The following is a 13656-nucleotide window of genomic DNA, read 5'->3' as shown; positions in this document are numbered from 1 at the left end:
CGCAATCGCATGCCCCGGTCCCAATTTGCCATCCATGGCACCAGGCAAGATGCTATCAGGGCTGGGGTGGCTCAGATACTTGTTGGCTGACTGGAGGGTTGGATGGCCGGGGCTGTAAGGGGCCGGGGGGACCCCTGGGCCCAGCACAGCACACTCACTACAGCCCCATCTTGGAGATGCTCTCCAGCCTGGCCTGGGCAGAGGAGCACGGCCCAAAGAAGATCCTCACCGGACCAGTTCCTTCCCCAAATCAGATCCCAAACTGCCCTCTAGAAAAAGGTATAATCACCCAGGCTGCGGAGGGAGTGGGAAGACATGATTTGCATTAGCACGACTGGGGACTTCCAAGACTGCTACATGGGCTGCCAGGAAAGTCAGGAGTCCAAATCAAGCACAAGAAGAGCTAGTGAAGTATCCTGCACGTTTTGTGGAAGGGATATAACCAAAACCACGCAGGGAGCAGAGTCCTGCAGCTGCCCAGGACTGAGCCCTGAGCTCCATCCGAGCTGCCCCTGAAGCCAGGGCACGGGGTGAGGAGTTGCGCTGCACAGCCCCAGACCTGGGCAGAGACACTGCCATCATCCCAGAGTATCTTGGTTTTTAGAGCCTCGGTTATAAATAACACTGAAATGGCTCCCAAACTCCGCGTTTCCTGGACATTAAAAAAAAAAAAACCAACCCAAAACCAAAAAAACACAAAAACCAGAACAGAGAAAGTTGCGGGCACAGCATGAAATAACGCCTAGCGTAAGATTAAAATAATTATGAGAGGAACAATATGTATTTGCTTTTATCCACGCGGTAATTAGAAACGCTTTTTAAAGGATACTCTTTATTCATACCACTGGTAGGAAGTCAAAAAGTGAGAGAATCGCTTCCATAGTAGTGGTTTGATATGCCTCTTAATTAAGGGCTGCGTGCCCCTAATTTATTAAAGCTCATCTATTCATCACGTGTGTAATTGACGCTGGAGAAAAATAATAATTACAGATCTAACCTCTGCAGAGTGGTTTTGCCCGACACGGGTCCTGCTGCCGAGGAAAAGCAAACAAAAACCCCCTTTTCGGATGAAAAAGGAGCGGCTGGGGACAGGCGCCCGCGTTTCTCCGCGGGGGCGTTTGGCCGAGCGGGGGTCCAGCACCTCGCCCCCCCCGACCCCGCGGCAAAGCACCTCGTTCCTAGGGGAGCCGGCCGGGGGCCGGGCAGACCCCGCTCCGGGAGGGCCGGGGCTGGGGCGCGGCGGTACCCGACGGGGCGGCGGGGGCGCGGCCGGGGGGGGCCGGGGAGGCCGGGAGGAGCCGGGCCGGCGGCGGGAGGAGGCAGAGCCGCGATCTTCTGAAGTTTCCTCTTCGCCTAATCATCAGCCTTAATTACCCCGGCGGCTTTTTTTCTTGCTTTGGTATGATTACAGCCCTGGACGGCTCCTTAATAGCACAGCTCCGCTGGCTGCCCGTGTCATTAACTCCTAATTCATTTCGGAGGGGACGGGGGGAGGGGGAACACCCCAAACAAAATAAGCCCCGAGAAAAAAAAAAAAAATAAAAAAGGTTTCTACCCACCCTCCCGCTCCCGAGCCAATGGCATGAGTCACCTCTCGACGTCAGGCCCCAGCGCGGGCCCTGATTGGCCCGCGGGGCGCTTACTCCACTTCCCAAAGGAGGAAAGAGCCGGGGAGCCCCCGGAGGGGGGAAAAAGGGGGGCGGCCCCGCAGCGCCTCACTCGCGCAGTCCCCGCGCAGGGCCGGGCAGAGGCGCAGCGCAGCTCCCCGGGCGGCCCCGCTCCAGCCTCCCTCCGCACCCGCGATGGCTTCTCCTTCCAAGGCGAAGGAGGTTTTCTCCTCCGACGAGGAGGGTCCGGCGGCCGGCGCCGAGGAGCACCACAAAGTCAAGGTGTCCAGCTTGCCGTTCAGCGTGGAAGCCCTCATGTCCGACAAGAAACCCCCCAAAGAGCTGCCGCCGGCCGCGGCGGGGGGCAGCGCCGACGGGGCGGCCGTGGGCACCTCCAGGAACCTGCTGCTGCCGGGCCACGGCTCCCGGGACGCGCACAGCCCCCCCGGGGCGCTTACAAAAACCTTCGACACCGCTTCGGTCAAATCGGAGAACTCGGAGGACGGCACGTCCTGGATCCAAGAGGCCGGGAGATACTCCCCTCCGCCAAGTGAGTGGCCGGGGAAGCGGCGGCGCGGGCGGCGGAGGGCTGCGCGGGGCTGCGCGGCAGCCGGCGGCGGACGGGGGGCGAGGGCGGGCGGGACTGCTCCGGCCCCGGGGTCCCGGCCCCGAACCCCGAGCCCCGAGCTGCGCTGCCCCCGGGCGCCGAGACGCACGGAGGCACGCTAGATGTATGCATGTATCTCCCGCATTTTATATATGGAGTTGCATCTACGTGTGTGTGAGTTTTGTACGTATGTTGCTTATTTCTTCACATATGTGTTGCATTGTTACATTTATAGTTATACAGTTATATATTTATATATACATGATTATCCGTACGCATATACGTACACAATGTTTTTAAAACCATAGAAAGATCGGGAGCTACCGCGGACTAGCTCCGTTTCCCGACACAGCGTTCAGCGGCTGCCCCTTCGTCCATTTCTATTATCCCGTTGCAAGGAGAACTGGAAAATCTCCCTGTTTTCCTTCGCCCTTTCACCAAACGTTGCAAAGCAATCTCCTCTCTCTTAAATACCCGGGAATTGTCCCTTCCAGCCTTACGCGCTTTCTGCGCGCTGAGTCCCGCCGCGGTGCCTCCTGGCACGGTGTTTGTTTCTCTCTCCCTCGTTGCATGCAGCCTGTCAAAATTTTCCGAGCTGGGCCTGACCTCTTCAGCCCCTGCGAGCTCTCCCGACCCCGTCCCCACCGCCTTAGGGACACGGGATCCGGAGGTGACAGGTCACTTCTTAAACCCTTTTGGTGTACGAGCCGCGCTGCTGGGTCTGCGCTGAATTGCATTTCGCTTTCGGTGAGATCCCTTAAAAAAACCCCAAACAACAACAACAAAAAAAACCCCCCACAATTGCTTTAAACAAAAAACCGCCCCAAAAGTACCTTCAGAAAAAGGTGGAAAACGTAACCCGGCAGTGCTAGGCTTCTGCCTCCCCATCGCCAAGAGCCTTGGCGGCTGTACACCTGTACTAGCAGATGGATCCACTCTCCTCCACGCATCCCTGACTTGCCTGATGTAAATTAAATGCTCTGCTTTATTTAATTCAATGACTTTACAGATGCGAACTATTGAGCTAGGCAGTAGCAGGTTTTGCTCCGGTAATCTCATATTTCCAGAAGGTAGTTTAGTGCTATTACAGCTCCTCTTTTGGGGGGACAATCACTTCGATTTGGCTTTCAGCCGCTTCCTTTCCCTTGCAATAACCCCGAATTACTTTGATTTCTAACGTGCTGGGAGAGGGCCCGGGAGGAAAGCAGCCCGCTCGTGTCCTTCGTTGCGCAGCTCCGGTTTGCGATTTTCATGTACCCTCAAGTAGGCTGGAAAAGCGTGAAAAGAAGCGTGTGCTCCTACCCAGACCCCGTTCTCTAACACTGTCCTAAACCCCAGACTTAGACAAGGCCTAATCTTCTCCCGGTACTTTTTTTTTTTTTTTTTCCCCTCCCCGAAATTCCTCCTCTTTCTCTATTAAAATCGGCGGTTCGCGAGATCTGCAAAATAGTTTTGTAAAGGACTTCAATGGCTAGGGAGTTCAGGTCCGGTGATTTCAGCGGGATTTGGGGTGAAAAATGATGATGAGGGAAGGGAAGGTCCTTCGGCCTCGATCATCTTCCTGATTTCCCACCTCACCCGCTCTCGGCCCCCTCGGAGCCGGTGTGACAGAAAGGCAAGGACCGGTTCTCCCGCAAGAAGCCCGTCTGTCCGTCGGGGGGGTTGACATTAGAAGCAGATCTTCGATTTATGATTATTAATATTACGGGTGGGATGAACCGGGGAAAGGGCTGTAAAAGTTAGATTTTGAGCAATCACAGAGAAGGAACCGTCTCCAAGTGATTATTTTTGTCCGACATCGGCCAGAAAACGGGTGATAAACAGAAAAAAAAGAGCACAACAAATCACTGCAGCCAGTGCTTGAGGACTGGCACGGGGTAAACGCAGTTACAGGGTCTGCGGTGGCGACGATCCCTGCTTCTTATCAGAGTTTGGCAGTCACTTGGGGGATGGTGAGGGAAGAAGCCCGTGAACGTTTGCGTGTATTCCGGAGGAAATTTTTGCCGGGGACTTAATTTTTGAAGTACGTTTTTTGCTGTTTCCCCCTTGCGTAGCAAAAGTCGGGACGGGTCGGGCTGACCCGAGAGCCGGGGAAGGCGCTGGGACGGGGAGCGATCCCCCTGCTAGAGCCCATCCCGCCTTTCAGCTGGGTTCTTGGAAAGCTGCTCTTTGAGAAAAGAAATAGGTTGTGTTTCAAAAGAGAGAGGGGAATAAAGGAGTGACCTGTAGTGAATTTAGCGTCTATTTAGTCCAGTTTTAATTTAGTGTCGTTTTAGGAGTGAATCAAATGTCACGGTGAGCGCCTTAATTATTAAAATGCCCCCGTGTGATCGCAAGACGCAATTTGACAGGTTGTTTTCTAAGAGGACTTTATTTTTCGCGTTCAGTATATAGAGGAGCAAGAAGAGAAATTTAACAGCTTCTGCTGTAGCTGTTTTCTCCTTTCCCTGAATTTTTGAACACTCTCCTCGTGCGATTTTTTTTATTTGCATGATATTCACTTAAACAGCTTCGTGGCTTAGTTTATTAAAACAAAAAATAAAAGAGGAAAGTGAAAGGGGTCCAGAAAAGACGACGTGCAAACACTGACAAGCGTTTGAACCAGACACTACAACACGTACAAAATTTAGCAGCCTCTTAAGAGCAGCCTGTGTGTCATTTGCTGTGTCAAGCTGGGGAACCAGAGTGGCTTGGCGTATACCCTGGGAGAGATCCGAAACACAGCCAAATTGCTAAGCTTTTCAAGTCAGCCGCAGGCTTTTTAATTATTCTTTAGATTGCAAAATTATTAGTGACATGCAAAATGAATCTAGAGACAAGTCAGCGATGTGCGATGCCGGGCACATGTGCCTAACCTGGTTGGGGTTATAAGGCAAGCACAAAAGGTAATAGATTTCCTGACTTGTATTGGCTACAGATGCTGCAGCTATGTGGGTTTTTTTTAATTCGCAAATGTCATAAAAGCTAAATGTTGAATGAAAAGTGCACTGCTTTCCTCTTTTTTTTTTTTTTGACACTTGTTGAAAACCAGAAAATACTTCTTGAAAATAAAAGTTGTTAATACATAAAACTCGCTCTTAATTTTAAGTGGAGAAGAAATAGCAAGAAAAATGCCCAGTTATCAAAACCACAAAAATTATCAGACCCACTTCTTCAGCTGTCAGAAAAACGATAGGGTTGACTTGTTGCTCTTGGTGGAGAAATCCTGGAACGGGGCAGGACCGGGCTTATCTCTTGCACCACTGTCCTTTTGTGAATCTCCTGCTTTTGCATATATGTTTGTCTTGTGCTTTGCTGGAGTTACTCCTCCCGTTCTGCAGCTACCAAGACAGCTGTTTTCTGTGCTCTAGATCCCTATGATGTGACTCCTAAGGTGATCTGCTGTGTATCTGTGAATCCTTTGTGCCCTGATTGCCTACAAGCTGTCCTTTTGAAATCACTGAGCATAAATTTCACTTCCTAGGACATCTCCTGAAGTCCTGCGAACACAACTTTGGCCAGGAAAAGATTTCCAGAGCCACTTGCAAAAGGGTCCCCTGTTTTGAGGGTATCACTTGGTGGGACTCTCCCTTCAGATACCCCGCCGCCCCTTCCCGCCCCAGCCCTCAACCTCAGCGCGTCTCTCCAGAGCACCCAGCTCTCCCTGCTTTTGTGATAACTGGCCTTTCCCTTCCTTGCAGGACACCTGAGCCCCACTGCCTGCACCTTGAGGAAGCACAAGACGAATAGGAAGCCCCGAACCCCATTCACCACTTCCCAGCTGCTGGCTCTGGAGCGCAAGTTCCGCCAGAAGCAGTATCTGTCCATCGCCGAGAGAGCCGAGTTCTCCAGCTCCCTCAACCTCACAGAGACCCAGGTCAAAATCTGGTTCCAGAATCGGAGGGCCAAGGCCAAGAGACTGCAGGAGGCTGAGCTAGAGAAGCTCAAAATGGCAGCAAAGCCCATGTTGCCGTCGGGGTTCAGCCTCCCTTTCCCCATCAACTCTCCCATCCAGGCTGCCTCTCTGTATGGAACATCCTACCCTTTTCACAGACCTGTGCTTCCTATCCCACCCGTTGGACTCTATGCTACTCCCGTTGGATATAGCATGTACCACTTATCCTAAGAAGATCAGAAAGACAAAGCGACAGTGAGACAGACTTCCTGGTGGATCATGTCCAACCCCGAGAAGGCAGTACCCCAACCAGTACTGGCCGTTCTTTCTGCACGTTTCTATCTGCCATCCTGAGTGTACGGGAGTTTGCGTTAGCAAAGCAAGGCATCCTGTATGCTACAGGTTGGGTGTCTTCTGAGAGTGCTCTGAGCGCTGAGTCTGATACTCAAAGAAAAAAAATATGTAAAAACAAACAAACAAAAAAAAAGGAAAAAACATTTGAGCAAATGTAGTGTTTTTATACAGTGCACATAAAACTAGAATTAAAAGGAATGGGTGAAAAAGCAATCTCATCTTATGGAGGCAGAGATTTCCCAACGCCTTCCTGATGGGGCCCAACACATGTTTAAAGTAAGAGGGGTGCATGCCCTAAACCCACACTTTGAAGTGTCATCACTTAATATGGGGGCAGGGGGGAGGGAAATAAAAAGGTGTAATCAAGGTTTTGTTGTTTGGTTTTTTTGTTTTTTGGTTTGTTCTTTTTTTTTTTTTAAAAAAAGCAGAGCCCTTAGCTAGACACACCATGTAAATAGAAACTAGACCCAATAGAGTCCGAGTGAAGTTCAGAGCCAGCAAGTTCCTGCATTTCTGGGGGTAGAGAAAATTTTTGCATCCCAAACCTCGACAGACCTTTGCAACAAGGTGAGCATCAGGGCCCCTAAATGTAGAGCAACAGTTTTATCCACCATTGGCTCCTGTAATTCCTTTATCTGTATAAATAGCTTCAGCGTTTGTTAAGCACTGTGAGGGGAGGTAAAGTGCAAGGGAGGGTTATTAGGCAGTCTGGTCTTTATCTCTTCCTATTGGCATGCTTAGAAATTTTTGGCTACAGCCAGGTAATCTTGACTCTGCAAAGCTGTTTGAAAGCCAGGAGAGGGGGGAGGAAGCTTTCTGGGGAAAGAAGACGTGGGTTGTTTCCACAGTGGTGGTGAGCAAAGGATTGTTGAACACTTCTGGGAGATGTCTGGGGTTTTTTATTAGTATTTGCAACAGTCTCTATTAAATAGAAGAACCCCCTGTGTCTTCCTCTCCTTCCCTTGCTAAGGATGCCAATATAAGTGACTCATGCTTCAAGCCCTTAAGAGAGATCCAGGTATCACAAACAAACAACCCTACTAGTAGGACGGTGGGGTGCCAAGAGACTGTGTAACCTGTCTGTCCCCCGGGAGCTCCCCGAGCGCTGGCAGTACCTTCCCCAGGCTTCTCCTTACGATTATTGTATTATGTGTATTACTCTTGCTAATCTTTGTGAGAAAGTTACTCCAAAGGCTGTGGAGCACTGAAGGCAGAGCTTCTCCTGGATTTATTTTCTTAGCGTGTTGTTGCAGAAGAAAGAAAGAGAGAAAGAGAGAAAGAAAGAAAGAAAAGAAAGAAGGAAAGAAAAAAAGAAAGAAAGAAACAAAAAAAAAGGCAGAAAACTGAAAAAAAAAAAAAAAAGCCACAAGGTTTTGCTGGTTTTGGTTTGTTTTGACCCAGGCACTGTTGCCGCCTGGGACCTACTATAGATGAACTTCCCCTCTCCCTTCCCCTCACCCCCAATCTTCCATTATAGGAAAGTCCCTTTGAAAGGGATGCCTTGTACAATTTTATATATTTTATTGAAGATTTATTATTTCTTATCTCTTATTTCGAATTAAATTAAAAAAGAAAAAACATGTTTAATCGCGTGTGGGTCTGTGAGTGTTTGGAGTTCTTTAAAAGGTAACTTCTCTCCGTGTGTGTTTTGCACCGCTGGGTCAAGTTCAAAGGGATGTTTGGGTTGCCTTTATGATTATTTCCCTTTTCTAAATCTGAATTAAAGCCAAATTTGCAGCACATGAAGGTGAATTGCAAGTCAACAATCCAAAGTCGAAAGCCAAACCTTTTATGAGGTTTCCTTCTTTTTAACAACCGCTCTTAGGCGCCTCTCTTCTTTACAACATCATACTCCGGTGATGTTTCCATCACTTTTCTTAGCTCATGTGCCCTCTTGCTCAGGACTCTCCCTCCGACTCGCCTTTCCATTGACCTCAAATCTTTAGTGGGAGGCTAGTCGCGACCCCCGCAGTAGTTTGGGGTAATTTTGTACAGGTAAGACCTGGCAGGGACCCTGCAATACTTCAGTACAGTTGTATTTCAGGGCTCCCGCGTGCTGTCAGCCTGTCCCACAGTTTTCGGGGCAGCCTCCCTCAAGGGACGCGCTCCTGTGCTGCCCGGAGAGCAGGCGCCTGCACCACCCGCCCTGGCCTTTCTGGCGAGGGGGCTCGGGTTTGCTCAGATAAGAGGGGTACCCGGGAGGTCAGGGGTACTTTACCATGTCACACTGAAGTCCCGCGCTGGCCCAAAGTGTATTTTGCTGTAGGAGGCTTAGTCGGATTAGGAGTGACCTCTGGGATCCCAGCTGGAGAAAAAAGGTGTGTTTGCTTCTGCTGAAACAGCCGGGCGATTCAACTCGCCTACCGCCCTGAGATGCGCAGGGGAGCGCTTTCCCCTGCTCCAGCGCCCGTCCCAGCCCGGCAGCTCTGCTGCAGGCCGGCCGCCCCCCGCACACGCCGGTGGGCAGCAGCCTCCCGGCGCTTCCCGGCGGGCAGAGCCCGGGGGGGCCGCCCGCCGCCGCTGCGTCCCCGCCTGCCTCTGTGCGGGCTGGGGAGGCGGCGCTCAGCACCCGCCGGATCGGGCCTCGGCTGCGGGAGAAGGAGCACGGCGAGGGGGTGAAAACGCCTCCCGACCCGGGCTGTGAAGGGGCTGCGGGCTGGCTTGAGCGGCTCGGGGAGCTCGGGGCTTGGCGGATCCTGCCCTGCTCACCCCCCTCCCGACTCCGAAAACAACCCCTGTTAGCCTTCCCGCTTCGCAACCGTAGGGAACAAAGCTGGGGGAATCTAATCTCCTTGCAGACTTTTCAAATTAGCATTTACTGCCGCATAAAAACCGGAGACAGCAGCTTCTTTCTCGGGCTCCCTCTTTCTGAAGTATTATCCCCCTAACTCCAGGGCAGGGCGAAGCCCCCCTCGCCCCTATCCTTCCCCGTCCTTGCCCGCCCAATTGTCCCGAGCGCTTTCTTAGCAGGGCTGGGCCGGTTATAAATAAACCAGCGGTATTTTTTAACCTTCAGTATAAATCAGCTGTGTCAGGGATTACAGCTAAATCTTTTCGCTGGAAAGTCTTTGAGCGCGGGAGCTTTGTGTGTGTTATGATAGATCCTTAAATGGATACAGATTTATTGCAGAACACAAGGGTGTTGAAGGAAAAGCTTCCAAATCTCGGATACAACCCCTGCTATGGGAAAGGCAGGACGGATCCGTGACACCTTCCCCGAGCTTGCGGATGGCATGACAATTCACCCTGCGCCCATTATTAACTTGTTCCAATTAAAGCCTTCAGAAAGGCCGAGTTAATTGAGTATTATATTTTATTAGGAGGGAGGTGTCAAGCTTTACTCATGAGACTTCATCATCGGCCTAATGGGAGCTGCCCCGCAGGCAGATCTGTAACTGAATAAATTACAGCAAGGCAGGGAAATCAGAATGTTACCATTAAAAGCGATGCACTTACTGAAATTCCTCCTGCACTTTCGCAAGAGGTTGTGGAGGTGTGGCTTTAATTAGTTATTTTAACGCAAAGTTAAATTGTTCCCAAAGTATTTTCTGACACAAAGCAGATGCGATGATTAGAAGTTGAGTGAGACTGAAAGGAGTTGGCATCTGTTCCAGGTACATCTATATATTTTAAATTTCCAATAGAAAGTGAAAAATAATTAGAGCAATAAATAATAAACATTAAAAACAACGCGATAAATTATCCCGATCCTTAAAATCCCGACTTGCTGAACGGCGGCTCAGGCCAGCCGGGCACAGCCCAGCTCTCCCGGGACCTTAATTCACGAGGTATGGATTTGTTGACATAAACAGTTAGGAATGGGCTTTCTGACTCGCTACGGCCGAGCGTTCATTACCTAAAGCCACGGGCGCTCGGAGCCTGCATTTCATGTTGTCACGTTGCCTTGTCAAACCCCGGAATTCCTGCATTTTATGGGGAAGGAGGAAAACTCGCTGGCTGCGGCGCGTCTGTGAGGTTTGATCTCCGCCGGGAGCCTCGCTGCGAGGCCGGGGCCAGCGGGCACCCAGCTCGGCGGGGCGGCGGCGACCGGGGAGGACCCCGGCGGACCCCGGCCCCTCGGCCGGCCTCAAGGGCCGTGCCGTCGGCGACGGAGCCGCTCCCGGCTGGGCACCGGCTCCCGGCACCGGCTCCGGGCAGCGGGGGGCTCCGCGCAGGAGCGGACACCTGCTCGGCGGCTGCCGGGCCGGGGGGCTGCTAGCCTCCAGGCCGGGCGGGTCTGGGTGGCAAGCGGAGCCCTGCAGCAGCACCCCTGCAGCAGCACCCCTGCAGCAGCACCCCTGCAGCAGCACCCCTCCCCCGGCGCCCAGCCCCCGCGCCGGGGATTTACACGCCCTCACGCACCCGTAGGGGCACCCGCGCGTGCCTGCGCGCACATACATCTCTATAGCGGCGAGCCGTGCGCTGCAGGTTTCCATAGGGCGTCCCCGCGTCTCGCCACACAAGTGCCACAGGCACCCGGGGGCCCGATTTGCGCACGCCCGGGGCTTTGCAGGGTGTTTTGGGGTGAGCGCTGGAGGAGCACGGCAGGCGGAGGGGAGCCGACGGAGGGCAGGAGGGGGTGGGTGACAGAGGACGGCCACCTCCCCGGCCGCCCGTGCCCCCGGGGCTGCGGAAGGAGGCTCCAAGCCACGGCCTCGCCCCCCGGCTGCGCGCAGCTCCCGCGCAAGGAGCCGGAGAGTCCGCGCAGCAGCTGCGCTGGAGCCAGCTCCCACCGCCCCCGGGGCTGCTCCCATAGGGAAGCTGTCATTTTGCTTTCTCCAAAGTATATTTCCCCCCGCTATTTATCCCCGGTTCAGTATTCCCGCAGACTAACGTGTATCCTTTAGCAGAAAAAAAAAAAATCATTAAATGGGACAAAAGAAAATTCTCCACAAACAAACAAACAACAACACTTCCCCCGGTGTGACTCTATTTCTCTCGTGCCTGCGGTCAATAACCACCACGGAGATTTAACAAAGCCTTTTCCGGGGGTCATTTCTCGAAGTTAACCTACTTTCGGCAGTGCCCACATTCTTTGCGTAGGAAGTCTCTCTCTCTCAAAATAAAAACAAAGCGGTTATTCCGATTTTTTTTTTTCCCCCCTACCGGAGCAGGGGGGATATTTTTCCAGTGGAAAAGCATTAGGGGTCTCAGGGAAACTGCATAGCTCATCCCCGCGCTGGGAAACCCAGGAACGAAGGGCTGCGCGGTTCACGCTCCTTCTCGGTGGCCGGACACCGCCGGGGAGAGGGGGTGACTTTGGGGTCTGGTGGTGGTGGTGAGCTTTTTTGTTTCGGTTTGGGTTTGACTCCCTTAGTCCCTCGATGTGTGTTTCCCACCGTAATCCATAAGGCGGGTGCTACCAGCAGTTCCCAACTAGTTGCACGAAAGGAATAAAAATCTTTCCATCCATTATATTTCAGTCTTTTAACACCAGAGCAATTCTGTCCCTGCTGTTTTAGTGGAAATACCGGTCTATAAAGCTGCAACTGCAGTATATTTTAAAATGCTACCATTTTTTTTTAAAGGGGATTGGCATAATTCTGCTTTGCTTGGGAAGGAAAAGTCTCAAGCAATGTATGTACGATTAATGTTTTATAACACTGTTCAAGGAAATTAAAAACATTCTGCGATATTCTTACTGCAAAGGCAGGTCTTTTTTTGGCAAAATGTTCTGTATATGTATTTCTTAGATTGCTGTGTTTTGAATAAGCAAGAATCTCGTAAAGAAAAAAACATGTTCCTTAAAAGTATGCGCTACCCGTTTTATTAAACTGATTATGCCAGCGTTCAACTCAAAGTTTGTTTTAAGTAGGAATATTTTCCCAGACGTGTAATGGATTGCTTGAAAACAGAATTCTTTGCTTTTTAATGACCTGTAATGGCCAATTCATTTCAACTGCGCTTATCAAGGTGCTGTGTTAAATAACAAACCGGTTCTTGAAAACAAAAAAGTCATAATGAAAAATAAGCAGTCAGAATAATCTCCCATCTCCGAGCCAAAAAAATGCAATAAAATTAATTTAAGACTGTCAAAACATCAAAGCTGAGAAAAGGAGCTGCTAAAATAATGTCTCTTGATAAGGAAATAATAAAAACACACCAAAAAATGTCTACTCAATAAACTCCACTGGATTTGGGGGTCTGTGCTATATTTTATTTGGTGATGAAAGCACTTTGATGTCACTGTATTCCAAACAATTATTATTATAATTTTAAACAACCTGGTGTTTTCCATTACTAACGGCTTACGCTTTGAAGTTACACCTCATAATTTCTTAAATTAAATAAATCATTTTAAGTTTGCACTGGGAGCCTTTTAATAGCAGAGAAAGGAATATCATTATCTTATTGAGAGGCAATTGCAGTGGCTCCAGTTTGGCTGTAGCTGGGGGCAAAGTGGTGCACTATAACAGACATACTTTATTAGCCTCCCATAACTCTTGAAAGAACATTTTTATATTTTCTTTGATTCCCCCCCTCCCCCTCTTGTTTTAAAGCTGTCCCAACCTTTAATTACTGCCTAATATGAAAAGCATTATTTTTTAATGCTGTGTAATTTACCAGAGGCAATAGGCCAAGTTAACAATTGTTTATTAGGGTTGCTGTTTCACACAGGGCAAAGAATGCTGTTCCAAACCCAACTTTTCATGGGTGGTTGCACTAATTAATACAGTGTCTGAGACTCCTAGGGGGTTTTTAATATTAAAGCCTATGGGGCGGAACGGTTTTTAGAAGTCCAGCTCCTGCTGACGTCCTCCTCCCCTCCCCAGTGATTTCTGCTGCTTTCAAGCTGTTTTGATCCGAGGGAAAAGTCGGCAGGCAGGAGGGGAGCGCCCTCGGAGCCTCCCCGGCCCCGCGGTGCCCCGGCGGGGGTGGCACCCCGCGCCCCGCCGAGCCCCCGGCGCTGCCCCCGGGGTCCGCGCTGCCCCCCTCCACCCCGCCCCGAGGTCCCCCCCTCCCCTCCCTTTGATTTCTCCCGTCGAGTCGCCTTCGCTGTAATTTAGGGTGAGGCGGGCGGTGCCGGCGCGGTGGTTCCGCGCGAGGCGGGGTCCCTGCGGTCTGGGCACCGCGGAGGCTCGGCGGATCCGGGAGCTGCTGCACCCCCGTCTCACGCCCTCTCTTTTCTGGTGTCAAGCAGAAAACTAGGCTGCTTCGGGGGCGTGTGTGTGTGCCTTGGGGGGTGCTTCTCTGTAGGGCTCCCGAGAAGTCAA

At 51.3% G+C, this 13656-nt stretch overlaps 1 protein-coding gene across 1 annotated transcript; it reads left to right on the top strand.

Annotated features, from left to right (window-relative positions):
- The first annotated feature begins 1802 nt into the window (after window positions 1–1802).
- MSX2 (msh homeobox 2) lies at window positions 1803–6319 on the top strand. Its single transcript, XM_075715647.1, has 2 exons — window positions 1803–2157; window positions 5895–6319. Exons 1-2 carry the CDS (start codon window positions 1803–1805, stop codon window positions 6317–6319), a joined length of 780 nt encoding a protein of 259 aa, XP_075571762.1.
- The last annotated feature ends 7337 nt before the right edge of the window (window positions 6320–13656 follow it).

The sequence above is a fragment of the Pelecanus crispus genome, chromosome 8, assembly GCF_030463565.1.
Source record: "Pelecanus crispus isolate bPelCri1 chromosome 8, bPelCri1.pri, whole genome shotgun sequence".
NCBI lineage: Eukaryota > Metazoa > Chordata > Aves > Pelecaniformes > Pelecanidae > Pelecanus > Pelecanus crispus.
This window is presented reverse-complemented; position numbering and strand designations above follow the sequence as displayed.